General features: G+C 41.3%; 2 protein-coding genes across 10 annotated transcripts; both read right to left on the reverse strand.

Moving 5' to 3' along the window:
* Positions 1–22: 22 nt before the first annotated feature.
* Positions 23–12,037, reverse strand: LOC125965856 (transforming acidic coiled-coil-containing protein 1). 2 transcript variants are annotated; one of them, XM_049716716.2, is made up of 13 exons: positions 11,770–12,037; positions 6,993–7,084; positions 5,525–5,900; positions 3,561–3,615; positions 3,405–3,483; positions 2,810–2,862; positions 2,214–2,348; positions 2,062–2,138; positions 1,950–1,993; positions 1,705–1,865; positions 1,322–1,428; positions 1,122–1,242; positions 23–1,048 (listed from the first exon to the last, which is right to left on the reverse strand). In XM_049716716.2, the coding sequence occupies exons 1-13, from the start codon at positions 11,820–11,822 to the stop codon at positions 980–982; spliced, it is 1,422 nt and encodes a 473-aa protein (XP_049572673.1). In that variant the 5' UTR covers positions 11,823–12,037; the 3' UTR covers positions 23–979. The 2 variants fall into 2 exon arrangements, with proteins under 2 accessions (XP_049572673.1, XP_068506406.1); XM_068650305.1 differs by lacking the exon at positions 11,770–12,037 and adding an exon at positions 8,212–8,699.
* Positions 12,038–12,662: 625 nt separating this feature from the next.
* On the reverse strand, positions 12,663–20,685 carry ddhd2 (DDHD domain containing 2). Of its 8 annotated transcripts, none has more exons than XM_049716706.2 (19): positions 20,401–20,674; positions 19,878–20,030; positions 18,445–18,637; positions 18,182–18,372; positions 18,016–18,105; positions 17,787–17,907; positions 17,581–17,670; positions 17,370–17,511; positions 17,076–17,284; positions 16,932–16,999; positions 16,729–16,848; positions 16,562–16,657; positions 16,290–16,454; positions 16,171–16,197; positions 15,589–15,723; positions 15,382–15,484; positions 15,127–15,288; positions 13,933–14,119; positions 12,663–13,829 (listed from the first exon to the last, which is right to left on the reverse strand). In XM_049716706.2, the coding sequence occupies exons 2-19, from the start codon at positions 19,995–19,997 to the stop codon at positions 13,760–13,762; spliced, it is 2,289 nt and encodes a 762-aa protein (XP_049572663.1). In that variant the 5' UTR covers positions 19,998–20,030; positions 20,401–20,674; the 3' UTR covers positions 12,663–13,759. The 8 variants fall into 8 exon arrangements, with proteins under 8 accessions (XP_049572663.1, XP_049572661.1, XP_049572662.1 ...); XM_049716704.2 differs by having other exon boundaries at positions 15,589–15,744; XM_049716705.2 differs by having other exon boundaries at positions 13,933–14,110; positions 15,589–15,744; positions 20,401–20,667.
* Positions 20,686–20,691: the final 6 nt, after the last annotated feature.

A 20,691-nucleotide genomic window follows, 5' to 3' on the forward strand; every position in this document is an offset into this window, starting at 1 on the left:
ATAGCTTGACATTACAGAAAAGTGATATCTGTTATTTATTTAAGCAAAAGTGCATCAGTACATTGAAAGGCTGCAAGATCTCCACACAAGATTTGACATAATGGAGCAACGTAATGAAATCAATGTGGTATATTTCCTTCCGTTTACTTGTGGTGGGTTTGTGTTATTTGGGTAAAGTTCTGGTTGGTCTTTTTATTTAAATGAATCTCATTTCATGTAGTAGGTGCTTTTTGTAGATTCACATTGCATTCACATTTCTTTTTAAAAGTGTGAAACGCGTGGCATGAACTAAAACACATGGTTCACAGATGGGAAATGTGATTAGAATGGGTTAAAAAAAAAAAAAAAAGCAGCTGCTACTTGGCCTTCCCCACCCACAGTTGTTAGAGGAATTTAATATTTGCTGTTTCAGTCCCAATGTCTGGCTGGGTGCTATTCTGATTTTTAACATAAACATTACTTGAAAGAAAATACAATGTCAATCTTTATATAATCTGCATGGAGAGTCATTGATTGTCTGTTTTTATTTTTTATGATTATAAGCTGTGCAATCTTAATGCTGTAGTGAAGTTGTAGAATTTCTTTTAAGCAAAAGGGGATTCCGCCATTCAGGCGCTTTAGTCCACCTAAACGACTCAATCTCTCTTGTTGTGCAACCATGGCGATCATCTGATGCCACACGATTCCATTATTTGAAGAATAAATCAAATATTAACATAAAATAAACCTTGTTTAAGTTTTACTGAGCATACGAGTCAAAAGTGACTTTGGCCTGCCTTAATTTGATGACGACATGCAGGGAGAGTTGGATGACATTTACGCCGTTAAGCGGCTGGGAATTTCAGTCCAGCCACAAGCACATCGTTGTTATTGTTTGCTGGCAGGATTTCCAAAAGCACGAGGGGTCCACAGATTGCAATCGAAACAGACGACTACGTGTGAAAAGTCATCGGTAGCTTCAGCTCAGGGATGACTTGTCTCAGTCACCGGTGCCCATTTTGGCAATGAGCTCGTCACAGATCTTTGTGAGCTCCTCAATCTCTTCATTCTGTCGCACAAATGGGACGGAATGACAATGTGCTCATTTAACAAAGAGAAAAATAGCGTTCGGGCCGGCTTACCTTCTGCTGCAGGGTTTGTTCCAGTGACTCGTTCTTCATTTGCTCCTTTCTCAGGCTGGCGTTCAGCGCCAAGCTCTCGGAGGACGCCTTTGTGCGCACCTGAGCAATCTCCTCATTGGCCCTAAACGGGGCCAGACAGCGAAAAAGAATAGTCGTCATTTTTTCAGCAGTGACCTCTCAGAGTTGTTAATGGTACCTACTTGTCGAGCTTCTCCTCTGCATGGACTTTGAGTGTCTGGTATCTCTGTTCCTCCTGCTTGACTCTGGCCAGATACTCCTGAGCACATTTCTTCAGCGCCTCTTCATTCTGCAGAGGAAGCGACCATGACACATTTGACTTTTTAATGTTCTTCCCATCTCACGCCATTCTTCATCTGCTGTGCGGGACCTGAGACACCACAACCAATCACGGCTCACTTTCCAAAAACTGGTGAGCACAAATGACTCATTGCTATAACCGAGAAACCAAATTCCTGAGACACAAATTTGTGGCATTGTTAAATGCTTTTTTCTGCAGGACAAATCTCCTGGATGTTTTGAGTTACAAAAATGGACAGATAGGTGGAGAAACAAGAGCATTTACTTTCTTAAAGCCATCAAGGGTACTCTTCAGGTTCTCATAGCGTCGAAAAATGTCAGACAAGGAGCGTTCCACTGAGTTTAGGTCTGTCAGCGCCGCATCTTTCTCCATGGTTACAGCATGCAGAGCCTTCTGGGAGCTCAGGCTGTTCCTCTGCGCATCCTCTGAGGGACGACGGAATCATTGAGATCAGTCAATCTAGTAGCAGCTCATAAAAATGACTGTCAAGACAGTTTGGACCTACTCACCAATCATCTGAGCAATTGTCTTTTCATACTCGGCAACAATCTTTCTGTAAAATCACAAAACACAGTCATCGTCTGTCTGTCTGGGTTTGTCTGTCTCTGTGATCATCTTCACCTCATCTCATTGACTTCCTGTCTGCTGTCGTCATACTTCCTCTTCCATTCGTTGACTTCAGTCTCTTTAGTGATGATCTAAGAAAAGACTCATTAGGTGTGATCAGAAATAGAATGTGATCAATTACTGTTTGTAATGTTAAAAGTTGGTACCTCCTCTCTGATGAGTGTTAGAACAGCTTCTTTCTCCTTCTCATTGATGCAGATAGAGTCCAGGACCTCGCTTCCCGTTTTCTGCATGCCACTTCCTCCTGATTTGTTCTTCCACTGACTCGAGTCTTCTTTGTGCTAAGGGAGGAAGGACAAAAAAAAAACAGTTGTTTAAGACAAGAATATGCTGTATCATGAACCAAGAGAGAAGACAGATTTCAAATGCCATTATTTGGATACGTCAGAGAAAGGGCAACAAAAAGAAACTTGAAGAAATGACTTTTTACTATCAACAAAACAGCTCTTTTTTTTTTCCAAACCTTGCTCACCTCTCAGCCTTTATCCCCCCCCCCATGCAGTCTCTTGCCCTTCCTTGGGATTAAAAAAGGCCCAACCTAATCTCCCAGATGATAATCATAATCCAAGGAACTCAGTGGCCACCATGAGACACATGTCATTGTGCTGCAGATTTAAGGTATAAGTGGAAATGTGGCCATCTTTGTGGAGTGTATTGCAGCAAGACTCTTGCATTTAAGATCATGTGACTTACTAATAAATTCTGCAATAATTGAATTATATACATTAAGTGCAGTTCTCACCAGTGTGCAGCTGTCTGGCTCTTCCGGTGTGCATGAATCGTGGCAGATGTGGTCTGAAAGACATAATTTAATATGAGAACTAGATCCCTGCAAGTGAAAAGTATAACAAACTGTGAAAATTATTGGCATGATTTACTGGGAATAGGTTCAAACGATATTCAGGTTTCTTGAAAAGTGCCGGTTTTTGTTACTAGTCCAAACAAAGAGTTCATTTCCATGTTAACTTCTGAGAAAGTATGTTTACATGGCAAGACACGTCTTGTTTGTCTTCTCATGCAGATAAGCGCAGACTCCACTGTACAGTCACATGACTAACAGCATGTTGGGGCAGCACAACATGGTAGCCCCCGTTAATCATTTACGTTGGCTGTATGTGTAACAGGAAGGACTAATGACCTTCTCCCTGGATTTGGTCAAGAGATTGCTTTGAAGCGTGTTGACTAAACTACAAGAGCTATCTGGTCCTGGGACAATAGTGACATTAACTGAGTGTCAATACAAAAATATTGGGACAACTGCTCATTATGTCTATAGGAGGATAAATAAAAGATGGAAGAACAACTGAATGCTGATAACTGATAATTGATTTCCTCACCGCTTTGGTCCTTGTCTGCTTTGACACATGTGCTACTGGCCAACTTCTCCTCATCAGTGGCATGGTCGCCTCGATCAACCTTAAAAGTAAACCGTTAGTAATACAAAATCAATACAGCGTCCTTGCGATGATGCGACGAAACACATCCATCCTCACCTGGCCACTGAGGTTCTTTTGTGTCGGCTGCTCTGACTTCACTTTGCATGAGTTACTGAACATGAACAACAAGAAAAGTAGAGTGAACATAAACAAAAAGGATGGCCCAGCAATTTCTCAGATGTTATGTGTTCGGCTGAAAATGCTCAGTTGCGAGGATTAATAGAGTCAGATTAAAAAAAAACATCTCCTGAATATTATATGGAATGACAAGCCTGTCACAAAAGCACAAGCAAGTTTAGTAAATAGTGAATCAAAAATAAAATGTGAAATTAAAGAGAATACTCTCTTCAACTCTTTAAAACACAATAAGACATTGTTCTATAATATTTTTCCCCAACTAACTATCCACTCGTTTAACCTGTAGAGTGTCTCCCTCTTGTGGTGTAGCTGTGTAGTGTAAATGTCATGTCAAACTTGAACTTCCGACTTTTAAATCTTGTTTCTGCATTGGATACATACACGCACGTACATCACGAACAGTTATTAGTGATACTTTTTATGGGGAGGAAAGTTTTTGTTTAGCAGACGCACTACACAGTCAAACCACAAGAGGGAGACAATCTACATATTTAAAGGAAAACACCAAAATGTCAAGATCACTGAAACGCCACCAAAGACTTAAGTCAATAATTTCAAAATGTACACACAATTATAAAACTTTGTATAAGCATAAATCATCTTATGTGTAGATAGCTTCAGTCTTTTGGAATCCTGCAGGAGGGCATTTGGTTTGATTTCTACATGGAGCATCTAAAATTGTGCCACACAAGATAAGCAATTGCTACTTAAGACTAGACACCTACACAAGCCAAATTTCTGTCAGTAGTTACTATGACAGCATAGAAGTTCACTTGCCTGACTTGCATGTCAGCAGCATGCACTCAGTTGCCACTCAGTAATGGTATATGACGTGGATGTTTGCCCCCTTTCTTGAATGCATGTGTTGTGATTGACTGGTAACTATCCAGGGTGGAGTCTGCCTTTTAGAGACTCCAGGGGCCTCAGTACAAAAACTGGCTAATCTTTCAAAATACGGCACATGGCCACTTGCAGAGCTTTATGAATGCGTGCGCACGCAGGAATCCATGCAAATTGCTTTTTTCATGCATTTAAATCAATATGCAATTGGCGGCACATGGTGGGAGCTTCAAGCCCCTCCCACTTCACACCCTTTACGACGTATGCAAATGAGCATAAACAGGGCCTGTGATGGTAGTTCTTCACTCTGGATGATCGAAACTTCACAAAATGTAAGCGAAATATGCATGTAAACCAAGTAACAAAAAAATATATATAATTAACACGCTATCCTCTGGACTCCATAATAAGCAAAACAACATCCAGTCATCCAATTACAACGCCCTGCGTGTGTTAATTGCTCATCCACCAAGTGAACATCACTCTGAAAAATGACCGTTTTCACATCACTAATTCTGTCACAATAATGGGACATTTCAATGGGACATTTCAATGTTCTCTGCTAATTGAAATACGCAATAAGGTCTCTGGATAGAAGTGATACAGGAAGTACGTTTTTTTTCTCTCATTGCACGTGCAAAAAGACTCTTACTGTATAATGAAAAACATAATAGAATGAATGTTATGTAACAGATACTTTTATGTGCTGAGGCCCCTGCTTCACAGAAACCAACAGAACAAGCAATGAGAAGTTCGATGGATGGATATTGTTCAAGTGTGCATGTGTACCTAATGAAGTGTCCAATCAGCTGCTGAATCTAACAAACATTCAGAGCTACACAAAAAAAAAGCAATTACTACACACTTTGATGGGCTCAGGTTCAGTGCGCACAATAACGTGCATTGACTGTTGTTCCCTTCAGCCATCCGAGACAAAGCTGTGTTTGTGCAGCTTGAAAAATGTGAGTCACAGAGCCCAGCTGGAGGAGTCTACAGTAACTGGAAATGGGTACAATGTGAGCATTTCCATTTTTCTTACTCACGTGATAATGTCGACAGCACTTCCCTCCTGGTAGCAGGCCGGTTTTGCATTATGGGAGTTCACATTGCCATTGAGCAAGTCATGATGCATGGGGAGGTCATGGCCTGGGTTCAAGTTTGAGTCTGGGCTCAGGTTGGAGATGACAGGCGCCTCATCGTCCACCTCTGAAGGGTCCGGCGTGTTCAGCGGGGAGCGGACTGGTAGAGATGGAGGTCGTTGCGCTGGCGATGCGGCGTTTGACTGGTATGAGGTCTTCGGTGTCAAAGTCAGATTGAGGTTCTGGTTCAGACCAAAGCTGTTGTTGTTGGGGGACGAGCCAGTCAGGTTGTTTAGAGCGTCAACCGCATCCTGGCTAAAATTCTTGTCGACAAATTTGTCTATAACAAAGAGAGAGAAAACAGTACGAGAGCTGTTTACAATATTTAGGAAACATGTCATATTGCTATATATCTAAACAATAACGCTTTTTGAGCATTACAATTTTTATAATTTTTGGGGGGAATATTATTTGTTAGGTTATGGTCAGTGATTAGAAAATCACAAACTTCTCCACCGACTATAATGTTTTTATTTGTCATCCAGGCATTTCACCCTTAAGTGGTGACCCTTCCTTCTTTCTCCTGTTAGAACACTTAAAATGGCTGCAGGCTCGCTCTCGGAGAGCCTTCACATCCTGTTAACAGCAAGCTAACGACCACAGCAGAACCATCTGAGTTGAGTCATATTTCTCAAGTGCGGAAAACAGAATGCGAGTAAAAATACTCCCTCCCCCCCCTCCCTCACACCCACACAGAGAAGTAAGTGTATGGTGCAGTATACACTATATTTAAGAATAAAACAACCTGTCGTGAAAGAATAACAGCATATCACAGCAGACGGTGCCATTAATGTGCGACTTGATATGGAGCCCAGAATCGGGGCTCTCTCGGGCACTCACGCCCTTTTGAGAGGGAACAGCTGAAGAGGAGCCCCACCCAGTCAGACAGAGTTCACGGCACCAGGAGGCCTAGCAACAATGTCAACATTGGCCTTGAATGCCCTTTCTAAGCTAATTGAAGGAGGAGATAAGAAAATGAGGCACGGACAGAATCAGAACATTCATATTGACTCAGTCAGTATAAATAATCAAAATGCTCATGAACACGTGTAGATTTTTTTTAAACGTATTTAATATTATGAAAATATATTTGTATTTTGTACGCTTAATATCTCCTAAGGAAAAAAAATCTTTATTGATGCATGATACTCTCTACAGTTGCAGAAATTTCTAATGGAGTCAGGGAAAAAGTGATGTCACCCTTTTACATAATCAAATGTTTATTCATTAGCTGCTCTGTAAGTAGCAATCAGACGGAGTTGCATAATCTCAAAACATTGAGGGGAATAGCAACTTGAAAAATAAAAGTGCCATTTGGATGAAACAATGTAGAGCTGTGATGCACTATAAGGGCAGCAGCTAAAATAATTACCTGTGAGTGTGGAGTTGTCCAGTTGACTCAGCAGTTTCACCACACCTGGAGACTCTGCCTCTGGGGTCTCGTAGCTTCCTTCCGAGTCTGAACTATACGGAGAAATAAATGTGCTTTTATCTGCTGTGCCGTGTTGGTCGTGATATAAAAAGGAACAAATGGCTTATTCATCACAGAACTGTGCAGAAGCCCATAGATTTTTTTTAGCAAAGCCATTATGACAATATTGCTTATTTCTTAGTCTATTTATTAGAAAGTAACTAGAAAACACAAAAGCTAAAAAAATATATATATATATCATTAGTCTTTTCTACTTACATAATGTTACATAAAGAAACTCACACAAACAACAAATATCCAGAGAATTTTCATTTTTTATGCTAAGTGTATTAACAGTGTTAGGTCATGGCTTTCAGGGTCTTCATGGAATACCAAGAAACAATAAAAAAGGGCATCAACTAAACAAGATGATTTCATTTCAAGGGAAGTGAGGGGGAGGTGAGGAAGTAAAGCAAAGCGTCCGAGCAGACCACCTGCATCCTTTGCCCCACATTCACGCACACACGAAACACTTGCAGTCTTTTGGCTGCCTCGACAGCGAGGCCGAATTAATTTCCTCAACAGTGGTGGGAGTGAAAGAGTTGATGTGGGAAAGTGCAAGTGTGCCCATGCATGAACGTAAGTAGTACATCAAAACACCCGCACTCTAATGAAAAACAGAACTCGGAAGAGAGCTGTCAGAGCCAAAACCCAACCGCGCCCCTTCTGATACAAGCTTGCACCATCCACATGTAACCCACCAGCCTCCCTCTCACACACGCACACACACACGCATTCACATTGGAGCCCATCCCAGAGATGGCCCCAATGATTGCAATGTTAAATGGTTACCTAGAAACTGGAAGTGGATGGAAAAAAAACCCTCAAGGATTGGAAACTGTGGCTCCCCCTCAACCATCCCCCAACTTTCTGCAACCAAACTGATTGCCTCTCGTTTTCCTCATATAATAACAGAAGTACTAGTAGTCACATAAAGCTGAAGAGGATAAAAAAAATGCAAGGAATCTACTTTTAGACCACTTGTACATTTGGACCTTCTGTGTCCACCTGTCAGGGTAACTCATTACCACCAAAAAACCAAATATTTGTAGTCCACCTGTAGCTCATCTGCCTCAATATGTATTATATTTCATCCCAACTGCAAGTGTGAGCCTCTTACTTGTCATCGTTGTCATCTCCTGAGACCCCCGTCACTGCTGACCATGTCCATTTGGCCCACTGAACAGGAGACAACCAGGACATCTCTGCACAGGGTTGTGAGTAAACAAAAAAGAAAAAAAAAAACACTGCTGCTGTTACTTCCTCTGGGGTTCCTCTTTCTCCTCGATTAGTTTGTCTTCCTCTTTCAAACAAGCAGGCTTCTAAAAATAAACTGCCGTTGACGCTTTCTCCACAATGTACCACTTCCTTTGAGTTCTGCCCATCGCCTGAAGAAAAAAAGGTGTCTTTCCTCGTCGCAGCTGCCGTTTCAGTCGTCTGCTTTTGCTCTCCGATGCAGATTAGTGGAGCATCAGTGGTCACTCCTCCCCTCCCTGCCTTCCCTCCTCTCACTGGGAGGAACGATCAGCTGGTCAAACAGACGCAGCTTGCTCTGCTGCGCCCTCATGGTTGCATGACTTCCTCAGGAGTCAGCCTCTCCCTTCCTTGTGGAGCCTCCTCCCCTCCTTGTGAAGGACGAGAGGCAAAGCTTACTGTTTTATGAGGCCACGAGACGACCAACTCAAGTTACTTCCAAACAGACGACCAAACAGGATGCAAAAGACGTAAAATCTAAATTTATGAGACTTTAGTGTGCCTATGTGGCTGCTTACATCTTTTATGCGATAGCATACCACTGCACTCACAAGCTACCATGAAACAAGTTCTCTTTTTTATTTATCTGGCCTCAAGGAAACGAGGCAGTGTGTGGGAGTGTTAAAAAAAAAAAAAAAAATCACTGAGGCCTTTTATTGCATGAAAACAGTAAGTGTAATGTAGCTGGAAAAGCTTTAAAAGTAAAAAGTTGGACTTTTTCTACAAGCAGATCAGAAGTGAAATCATAAACAGAAAAGCAATGATGATATGGTGATGTCATGACATCCAGGAGGATTTCTCTGATGTCATTCCCATAGTAGGTGCTCACAAGGGTGATTCCCGGTTTCATTATTTCAGTTTAGATACTTTTTTCGTCATACTTTAGTTGTGTGGTGTGCAGAAATATTTTTCAATGTAAGATGTATGCCGTGATGCAATAAAGTTCGGTAAACAATCTGAGGACACACAATGGAGTGCTTAAGTCAAAAGCTCATGAGTTCTTGCAATTTAGATTTGGGACAAAAATTTGAGCGGCAAAAAAAATGCCACCCGCTGGCTTACATTGTTCAATCTCTGGTCGTCATGGTAGCGAAACCCATACTACCCTCAGACCACAAGTAAAATATTGCATATTCTGTGCCATTGCTCATTTGTATATGTTCACATTGTTTTCAACAATTCAAAAATAGTAAAACATATTTGCTTTAGCATTATTTGCATGGTCCACACTGCTCTAACTTTCCCTAGTGGGGTCTGTCCGAACCGCTAATGAAGTCCCTTTTTTTTTCCTTCACTGATGTGTGAACACAGCCACAGAGGATCCATTGTTCACATCGAGGGCAGACAGCAAACATGTCAATAAAGCAAACCTACATTTAACAATATCAGTGCACAACACTGACAAAAAAAATCACTCATGGCTGGTGTGGATTTTATTATTATTATTATTGTTATTGCATCACACTCAGCCAAAAACACTTGCACACATGCACGCACACACCGAAAGTAACACCAAAGAGACAGGCTAAAATAATTAACAATGTGAACAGGAACAACCATTGCATTACGTTTAACATCATACATATGAGACAAAATATTCAAAAAGAAGATGATGAGGTAGGTTGGCACATGAAATTTGGTGAAAACAGAAAAGGGCCTTGCTCTGTTTGTGATGGGTCTGCAAAAAATGGGATTGTATGGATTAGTATTATTTTACCTCTGAAAGTGAGGCAAATACTAAATTTACTGTCAGTGACAACATCTGAGAAGACAAATCTGTCATGAGGAGAGGGCAAAGATGACAAAATACCATCAATGTCAGATGGATGTGCTTTGTTAGCATAAAACACACACCATAAAGCATGAGTTGTCCTGCTTCCTCTCTCTAAACTAAAAAAATAAATGCAATAAACGTAGGGAGGCAGCAGAATGGCTCTTATGTAATACCGTAAGACCACAAATAGCTCATGGGGGGGGGGGGGCAGCACTCATGCGTATTCTCACTCAGCAGCGTCACAGGAACTGTGCATATACCATCCAGTAAGTCACGTGTACAGTGTAATCCAGCAAGAATGCCCACCCTTAATCATCCATCACACTGTGACTGACATGTGTGCTTATTCTGAGCTAAAGAAGCAATGAATGACTGATGGATTAGTCATTGTGGAGATGCTATTCTGGATTAGATCATTACTTTGGTGCTCGCATGTTTCTGTGCACAGAGAATAGGCAAATCTTTGCAAATGTCAGCCATCTATCTTCTCACCCACACAGCCAAACTGAAAAGGTGGATCCAGCTTTCATCTAGCGCCACCTTCAGGTCAACCAGCTGGATGGCTCGAGAATATGTAGCGCCGCCTTTGGTTACATGCTTACAGCCATACAAAATTAACTTTCAAGAAACCTAATTTATACTGAGGAAATTAAAAGTACCACAAGACTTATTACTTCCTATGAAAACCATTTTGTGTAGTTCAGAGGCACTGTAGAAAGCTGAGTGATGTCACAAACTGCTATAAAAGGGGGCTCCAGAGCAAAAAGACACCACTGAGCTTTTGTCGGTGACTACAACAGACTACACAATTGCCAGACTGTAGTGCATCATGCAGACTGTGCAGCCATGCATTCACCCGCAAGTCAAGCAACCCTTCCTTCTCTGCTGTTGCACTTGAAAGATTTTACACTTCATCTAGTAGGATTCTAAATTTAGCTCAATTAAGAATCCATTTCTGGAGGACATTTTCCCCACATATTTGACAACACTAAAATGGAAAAATCCTCTACTGTAATATCATCAAAGAACATTACCATAAAGTCTTTAATTTCACTTTTATATCTCATTCATGTGCATTTCGTTTTGGTGAAAGAAAATGTTTTAGGCAATGCAATTACCCTCTCCATCACTAACACACCGAATGTGCGTGATACATGTGACAGAATCGTGAGTCGCGTTTTTTTAAAATTTATTTTTATAGATAAAAGCATTGCTGGGATTAGCTGTGCTGCAATAAAGCAGAAGGACTCATTAGAATCGTTATGAAGGATAAAAGACAAACAGTATTAGTGCTGTTTTGACCTCAGTGCTTTAAAACCAGCGGAATCAATCATACACGCATAAATAAACAAAAACATGTATGATTAACAGTCAGGAATGAAGATCTGAATCGATGCATATTTTATCATCAATGGCTGCTTTTAAAAATGCTCATTGAAAAGAGAAGCAATCACAAGGTGTGTTAATGCAGAAAGCATGACCGTCAGCCCGGTTTGTTCCTCTGCTATCTTGTGACAAGCTCAAAAATAAGTCATCAGATGAGACTGCACATCTGTCGACGCTCGGGTATCAACTGCATCCTTCCCGAGGTGACTCGGCTATTCTTGAGCATCCTCATCAAGCGTACAACAAGACAATGAAGGCTCTTACATGCTGATTTTGCGAGGTGGATTCTTCTCGTGCTGGCTGACGGAGCCCCCCATGGCATCACCAAAAAAACCCGTAGTATTCCCCAAATTCCAAAGTCTTCAAATCAGCTCTCCTCCAGTAAATCAAAACTCTTTGAGGTTCTGGTTGTCATTTCAGGTCGATTACGTCACCACGACTTGTGTGGATGTTCCGTACGGATCAAACATAAACACTGGTGACAGTTCCGCCTACTCACTCCCTCACTTATCCTCATCCTTGTTCTCTCTGGGCCAGATTACAGTCACACGGAAGAAAAGAATAGAGGCGGGTGCAGAAGAGGAAGGATGGAGCGTCACAAGGGGTGTCCCAAAAAGAATGCTACAAACCTTTTGGGACTACTGGAGAAGCACTAATCCCAAAGAGTGACATGAGTGACAAAAGCAGATCTATATTCAACACCTTTAGTCAAAATATTAGTCAAAGTATTTTGCAGTGAACTCATTTCACTTCACAACAAGAAACAGTTTGGCAGAGTTAGTGAACAATTCTTCAAAAAGACCCCTCAAGATGTTTAATGCCGATCCAAATTGAAGTTAACAACAAATTAGTTGTCTTCATTAGTGCGTTATACTGCCCCTTAGTGGCCTAACCTCGCATATCAAAAGAAGCTGTTGTGGACTTGAAAGGGATGACTGACATTAGAGCTTTGCTTTGTGTCCATTTGTGTGATTTATTAGTGTAAATGCTCAGAATTGCGAATCCAAACTGCAATGAGTGAGTGGATCTGGGCTCGGAACTTCACTTGGCATGCTTCCAAGATCTGGCATTTAGGTGATAATAGATAATAATGTTAGCTCCAACCCTGCTATCATTTCAATGTTCATTTGCATCCAGTAAAAATGTTGACATAGCAGTGGAATAGAAGCCATTGTTTTATTATGGCACACAAAAGAGGTATAAAGAGTCACTATTGTGCGCGTCGACATACCCGTCAAGGGTGCATTGCAAAAGCAGAGATGTCAAGTATACGATAAAACAAAAAACATGTTCAGTGCTTCTTTGGAGAGTGTAAATGTCAGATGCACATGCTTGAGATACACCTTTAACTAGTTAAAAACGTCAGAGTCTAGTAAACAATTTAGTTGCGAGAGGGTGAACAACAAGGACTGCTGAATATGAATACAAACTTGAGTTACCTTCGATTGTTTTTAGGTTTTGAATATGACAAAGTGGCAACTATGCTACTTCAGCACATACCTGCATAAACTGCAGTAGAATGTTGATATAAACATAGCAGAGCTACTGTACATGAGATATCAAGGCAAACTCTTAATGGTGTATAATCCCTTGCTTGATACACAAGAGCGCAGAATTTGGTCCTTCACATGATCAAATTGAGCTGTGCAAACATCTTCCCATCTTGATAGTCGACAGTATTATATCTTAAGAGCAAAAATTTGAAATGGATAGATTAAGGATTGATTGCTAAGTAAAAGAATATTTTTTTTCCAAAATTATACATCGTAGCAGCAGCAGCTTTTGGTTTCTTTGGGTGGGCAGCAAGCAAATTTTGGAACACTGCAAACGCTTCACTTTGCCGACTATACAAAAATAATAATACGAAGGAGTGCTCCCTTGAACACTTTCTATTATAAATTGTGTTTGAATGTTTCAACACGTTCTTTTTTTTTTTTATAATGATCTCTTGGTCATAATGTAAAATCTTCCACAATATCGAGTTACAGTTGTTTGTGAGATATGCTGATAGCAATCAAAGTGCAAGTAGGTAAGGAAACACACAAAAAAAGTGCAACACATAGCATGATAAGAGCTGGACACCAACGCCACTTGGGCGGTGACTAAAAATTTAACTGACATCTCTAACCAGAGATCACCTGACCAGAAGGCATTCTCGAGGAAGATTGCACAATATCTGTTAAGTGTCCTTCTTGAACGAACTCTCAGGTCCCTGAAGTGGATTTTATTACACAAAATCAAATTACGGTTAAATCTATTCTAATGTCACATCCAGTTTGTCGTAAATTTCCTTCAGCAGCAACAGAGCGGTATCCTCGGATTCCCTGAGAGACAAAAAGTCAGAAATAAAAATCTTACAGGGGAAAAAAAAAAAACAAGTAATTCAAATTAAAGCGGCATCTCTTCTGACGATCACGTATGACTTACCAATAGCAAAGGTGAGACTGAATGGCAAACAAATATTCGTTGAAGCTCTCGATGGGTTTTTCCTGAAGCACATAGTCGATCCGTCGCCCTCCATTCAACATTCCCATTTTTATTTCTGCGTGCTCTGCCTGCTGCGGCTGCTCTGCTGAGCTTGACGATTCCACATCCTCGTTCTCACCTGCAGGGGCTACAGAAAAATATATTAAATATCTGCTTATTGGGACTATTCTTCAAAAGAGTCCAAAGCCGGAATCAAACCCTGCAACTTTGAACTGTGAGGCGGATGTGCTAAGCAGTGATCCACCTTGCTTCTATAACCAATCAAATATAAAATTAGTCCAGAGCGCCAATGGTATCAGCATGTTTCCGTCCTCTGATTGATCGGTCAGAGCAAAATTTCAACGAGCAAAATTAGTCATACATATTTTTAAATTGCACCACCTGCCACTGACATAATAATACACACTTTGAACATGCGTACATGACACCTGAAAAGGGAGCGCCACATAAATAGTCCTGAATTATTTAGTTCATTACAGTGTTGAAGACATGTTTTGACAGTACAACAATTAGTAAAAAAGCAATCAGTCATAGAGCAGTCAATCGTTACATCGCCTAAAGTATGACTCTCGGTGACAAGAATGATGTAGCTCACAGTATTGTGTTAAAAAAGGGGACAAAGATTTCAAATTAAAAAATTGATGGCACACAGTTGTGAATTTTTGGGTCTTTCACAAAATGTAAAAAATCCATTCATCCATTTTTTTTAACCACTTTTCCTCACGGGGGTTGTAGGCATGCTGGAGCCTATCCCATTTTAAGTAAATATTATACCTCTTCCATGTTAGCTGTATGATCGCCCTGGCTTACCTTGGAAGTAATGCCTATGAAGGGCCCTGGGCCACTCCAATATTTTAGTCCAAAAGTCACCTCTTTGTTCTTCCCTCTGAGCAGAGGCGCAAACTGGAGCCAACGCTGAGGTTCACAGTAAAGTGCAAAGAAGTGCCGGAAGCAGATGTGACCACCAGACAGAGTTAAGAGACAAACAGGCAGGATGTTGGCAAGCAGAGAATGAGGAGTGCGAAGACAAGGGGGTTAGATGGGCACATGCCCACACACACACACGTATACAATACTCCACATATTTACACAATATACTGTCAATTTCACAATGCACAAAAAAACTCAATCTACCTTGCGTTTCCTGAAGTTTTCCATCTGTTGTAGTTACCCCTTCATCTACTGGGGGCAGTGCAGCAACAGACGGTCTGGAAAATGACTTCCAAGCGGTCCTTATCGATCCCAATAGATTATTTTTCAAATCTATGCTCATGCGGGCCAAGCTGTCCTTCAGTTCTAGTAGATAATAAAAAGCATATTTTTAGGATTCCTGAAGAAAAGGTCATGCTAAAAGTGTTTGACATAGATTGGGGAGGAGGGGTTCCATACCCAAGTGCATCCTCTTGCGGCCTTTGTGGTGTGGAATGAGCATGGGCTCAAACTCAACTTCTGAAACAATCATGGGTTCAATCCGGTAAGCTACAGGATCAAACTGCACAACACAAGACAAGACAGATGATTTTGCGTTTTCATCCGAATGGATCACACATGATTACATCAAGCGAATGTCAGATAGTATATTTTTTTGTTGCCCACCGGGTGGTAGATGTTATAAAAGCTCTTGCAGGTTGGGAAGCTGTAGTTGAGATCAATTCGTTTAAGTCCACGAACTGTTAGGAACATGCCAATAGGGGATCCAAACGCAAAAAAGGTCTGCGGCTGGAACGCCAACTGTGGATAATCAACAGATACCTGTAGAGAGAATGTTCAAATCGCTTTTCTCAAAAAGCAATAATAAAAGATTTTCAAAACAACTTTGAAAGTGAATGAGCGCATGCAAGGAAGAAAGCTGGTCACGCGTGCAGGAGTGGATGAGAACAGAAAGTGAGGATGGTCTTGGGTTCCACAGTCTGTTACGACCAATAAAACAATATTGATCATAAGTGACTAATCCCAGGGGTCACCAATTTTTTTTTTTGTTAAATTGAGAAATACCTTCTTGGTACTGATGAATTGAAAGCTTCTACACCATACTTCAGTGATCACAATACTGAACCATTGGCAAACTACAGGTCTTCAGTTTAATGATGCGCTTTTGGTGCCGGCGAGCATCATATTAGTGACGCCTGGACTATGTTGTGTTTCAAGGCTATCATGTGGAAACCACTTGAGACAAACCTGTCCCTTGGCTATGCCTCCACTGGTCTGTCCGGGTAAGCAGGCGGGAGAGAAGCAGGAGGGTGATGCATGAAGGCTGGAAGCAAAAATAATCCTTTTCATGCATACATGCTTGGTACCTGTCCGATGCCCATGTTGAAATATTCATAATCTACAGCGCTGGTGATGGACTGTGTTCTGAGGAACTGGCCCTTTCCCACTGCCAATTCCGGAGATTGGTTACCATTGTCCTCACAACAGAGGGAACCTTGTCGCATTTGTGCCAGGCGTCCTGCTTTGGAATCCTAAGTGAACATTTTGAAATACAGTAAGTAACTGCTGCTATCACAGATAAAGCTGCTAAAACACATTTAAACAACCTTGACTTTGACATAAAACAATCATTTCTGACCTCTGAAAAGTATTTTCTCTTGACATATTTCAGGATCTTCTTCCGGGGTCCAAGTGGAATTCCAATATCTTTGAGATCTTTTTCCTGGCAAAGAGCCTAAAGAAAAAGAAGCCGTACATTATAAAAGTTTCCTCAAGACATTTTGCTTTTTCGTGTTTATGTGTCACCAGTGATTCCAGATCCAGGTTTTCTGCCTTCAATATTGTTGAGTATTGCTGTAGTCCCAGTCGGGTGAGAGTCTGCTCTAGTGTATCATGGTCCTGATGACATGGGTCATCAGACAGCACCTTCAGCATAAAGTTTTTTTTTTTTTTTAATTCTCTTTTTCGTACAATTACTGAGGAAGCAATCATTGTGAACACACGTGTACCTCCTCTTTTGCAGATGCTTTTGAACCATTTAGCTGGTTGGTTAGCAAGTCAAACAGGATCAATGAACCTATTAAAAGAGAGATAACAACACAATAAGTGTTTTAATGCTCAAGGTGACTTGAAAAGTTGAATGTGTTTCTAACCGAGGCTATGACCCACGACGGAAATTTCCCCCTTGAACTTGGGGTGTCTCTGTTTGAAGAGCGTGTGCAGTCTGTTGATCTCTGAGACGACTGTGTCCACTATGGTCTGGCAGTAGGTGGGACTATTGTAAAAAAACAAGTCGAGCAGCGTGTCATTGGTGAAATGTCTCAGTCTGCTGATGCTAGGCAGAGTGATCCTATGGATATCCCTGGGAAATGAGAAGAAAAACAAATCCAATGAGTCCGAAATAATGAGGTAGCTTCGCGTGTGTTTACACATTCAGATACACTTACTCATCCACACCAGTGGCATCTCCATGTAATGCGCTGTGCCAGTTCACTGGGAGGAACTCGACTTTGCCAACCTTGCCCTCGAGCTGAGCATTCTTATAATGAGAAGCCAACAAGGACAGCGACACACTTCGGAAGTCGTTCACTAGACGAGGAATGATCAATTTCAGTACAGTGAAGAACATGCATAAAAATGAAAATAAAAAAAACTTACCACACTGTATGATTGATCTGAAACGCAGGTCACATGCAGGACCGATGCCATGGACCATAAACACAAGGTGGTCCACCTTTTCGGGTTCACCTTTAAACAAAAACAAAATGTAACTGTTGTCATATTTTAAAACAGCACTTCTAATGGGTTACCAAAATAAAGTAGCCAGTGTGGGAATGTTACAATGTTGGGGGAAAAAAACATACCATCTGGTATTTCTACAGGGATGTTGTTAATGCCACGTTTGACTGTTCTAGGACGGGTGTTCTCGGATGGCGAGGAGATCCAGTCTTCCTGCAATCCTATTGGCTGATAATGCATCATCAGCTGAAAAAGTGGGAGAGGAAAAGATGAGAATATAAAAAATAAAAAAAACAGAAGAATGCAGCTTTGTCATAAATGTAATTACGCCAACATTCTAAGTGAAGGAATCACCTTGGGATTGTGTAAAATGACTGTCTCTCCCGTGGGAAAATCCAACTTCCTTTTCCACTCGTCTAAAGTAACCGCGATCATGTAAGCGTCCTGTAAAATTGGAACAAATCAACTATTTATTGAGGAATGAACCAGATGTGAAGGAGTTTCCCTGGTGCCAGACTACCTCCAGACTGTTGCTGAAGTCTTCAGAGTATGGCGTGAACCTCATGTCTTTATCTCCTTTGGAGAACCACGTGCAGCGGCGAACCTCAATGGGTTTTTGTTCCCAGTACACGGCATAGCACTTCCTCTCCTTGACATGCACATCATAACGCTCGCCTTCCACGGCCACCACCACCTCCTCATTGTTGCCTCCTAACATAGAGCGACATTACACGTTGGACCAGGTGTAATCGAGGTGTCTCGGCACAGTTTGAGCATGCTTACTTGCATTGTCGGCATTCTCTAATTTGTCTGAGTCTTCTCTGCTAAAAGGGAGCCAAAGTACATTGTCATCGCTCTGTTTGTAGAAGAACCAGTGAGGCTGCACTTTTTGATAAGGAGGTGGGACAGGCTCCATATCGAGCATCTCAAAGGATGAAGTCGAACCGGGAGAGGCTTCATGTACTGCCGGCAGTCCCTGTAAAAAAATTATAATAAATTAAAAAAACACACCAAAAGTATCAATATACAAGTTAAAAATGATTAAGGTCAGAGATCAGTCTGTTTTGTACCACTAAGCTCCTAATGTGACAATCTGCCAAAGTAAAGAACAACAAACAGGAAAGAATCAGGTCTGCTTTCCACTTGGTCAGGCAGACAAAGCTCTATTCTACTCATCCAGCCCCCCCTCTTTGTACCAGTGACACAAGTCCAGCTTGTAAACAACCCTACTTCCTTGAATCTTAATCATTTGGAGCCTTCCACTACTTGACACATCATCACACAATTGCTAAGTCAGGAAATAAGTCAGGAGGGTGTTGACATTTACAGAAATAATGATGAATAATTTGGAAAAGGTCTTTCCTAAGAGCCATTAAAAGTTGCTTAACCTTGGGAAAGTAAATGTCACCAAATGTTAACAGTGAGTGCAACCACAAAAAAGAACAGTATGTGATTTCCATGTATAGCCTAACTATTTCTTTCTCAAGACACAAGGACAGCGTCTTCATTTTGCCGTGCTGTCGCTCAGCGGGTAAAGAATGTCGCAGCTATTTTTGTCCATTAGAACAGGAGCACAACCCAAGTCTCACGCTAAATAAGAATTAGTGAGCACAGAGATTGATGGACCCTTGAGTGGTGTGAATTGTGACAATGCTGAGTCAATAGACTATTTCAGTCCTGCCTGGCACAGCCTTGGAGTTGTGCAAGGTGTCAGAAGTTGTTGCAGAGAGCCACATTGTTTCTTTTATCACATGATCAGGACTTGGTCAAGCTTTTCTCTGTGGCCTGAGGCTCAGTCAAGGGAGAGGGGCATACCACTGGGTTATAACAGTTGCTAGCCGTTTTCTTTGCTAATTTGCATTTCACTAATTACTGTTGACATACTTTCCAGGAACCGACCACAACAAAGAGGTGGAACCACAACAAAACGTTCAATCAGATGATGAAACAGCAACACTGACACAATTTTCAGCATCTGTACAACAACATAAGGGATTTGAAATAACAATCAAATGTGCTCATACACATAAAAAAAACACAGAAAACACTGAGGTCCAGATCTCGCCCACAGGCCTTGTGTATGACACCTACGATTAAAAACTTCAATCAGTAGGATACATTTGAGAAAAGGATGTACAGTTACCACACATCACCAAGTCTGATCACCCTGAAATCAACACAACACTAACGGTAGGTGCACACACACACACACACACCTGGTCCACATGTGTGTTCTCTGCAGTCACAACTTCATCGGGACAGTTCGACTGGTCCTTGTCTTCGGTGGATGGGGCGGCCTGAGATAGACCACCCTGGTCAGCAGAACTAAGGGACATTGACTCAATCTTATGCCAAGCCCCTGCCGTGACCTGTGGGAGGGTGTTTGACTCAAGTCAAGTCAAGTTTGACAACATAAACACACTCCTGTTAGTCAAACTCGACTATTGGGAGGACGCACATTGGTGTTTACATTGACGCGAAATGTCATTACATAACCACGAAACTAAAATATAGGACACAAACTATGTGCACACAATGTACACAACTGCCCAAAGATCATATGTAGCATCATTTAAAAAAATATTTTAATTAAACGTTCCTTGTCCACCATCACAGCTTTGAGGCGGAATGTTTGTTTGCAGGCTAGCTTGGTAAAGATTGCGAAACGGAAAGCGACATTTACGAGTTTCACATTCTATGTACATTCAAGTATAACATAAAGGCTAGACTTAAACTCACCGACAAACTGCAAAATGCTTAGGTGGAAATGCTTCGTAGTTGTTATTTTGCAAGCCCCGATCAACTGGGTAGCCATTAGCCAAGGACGGTTGACTGTCAAATAATGCAACGTTAAGGTAATATCGGGAATTTTAAAATGCAATGTGTATTTGAATATTACACGTGACGCGTTAGCTTGGGGGAAAAAGGACCAAATCTAAATGTTTCCCGATCAAAATTATTTCGGTTATCAATGTTAGTATTTGTACATTTTACTGTAGAATGTTATCGGAAACATGCCGTATAAACAAT

The sequence above is a fragment of the Syngnathus scovelli genome, chromosome 3, assembly GCF_024217435.2.
Source record: "Syngnathus scovelli strain Florida chromosome 3, RoL_Ssco_1.2, whole genome shotgun sequence".
NCBI classification, from domain to species: Eukaryota; Metazoa; Chordata; class Actinopteri; order Syngnathiformes; family Syngnathidae; genus Syngnathus; species Syngnathus scovelli.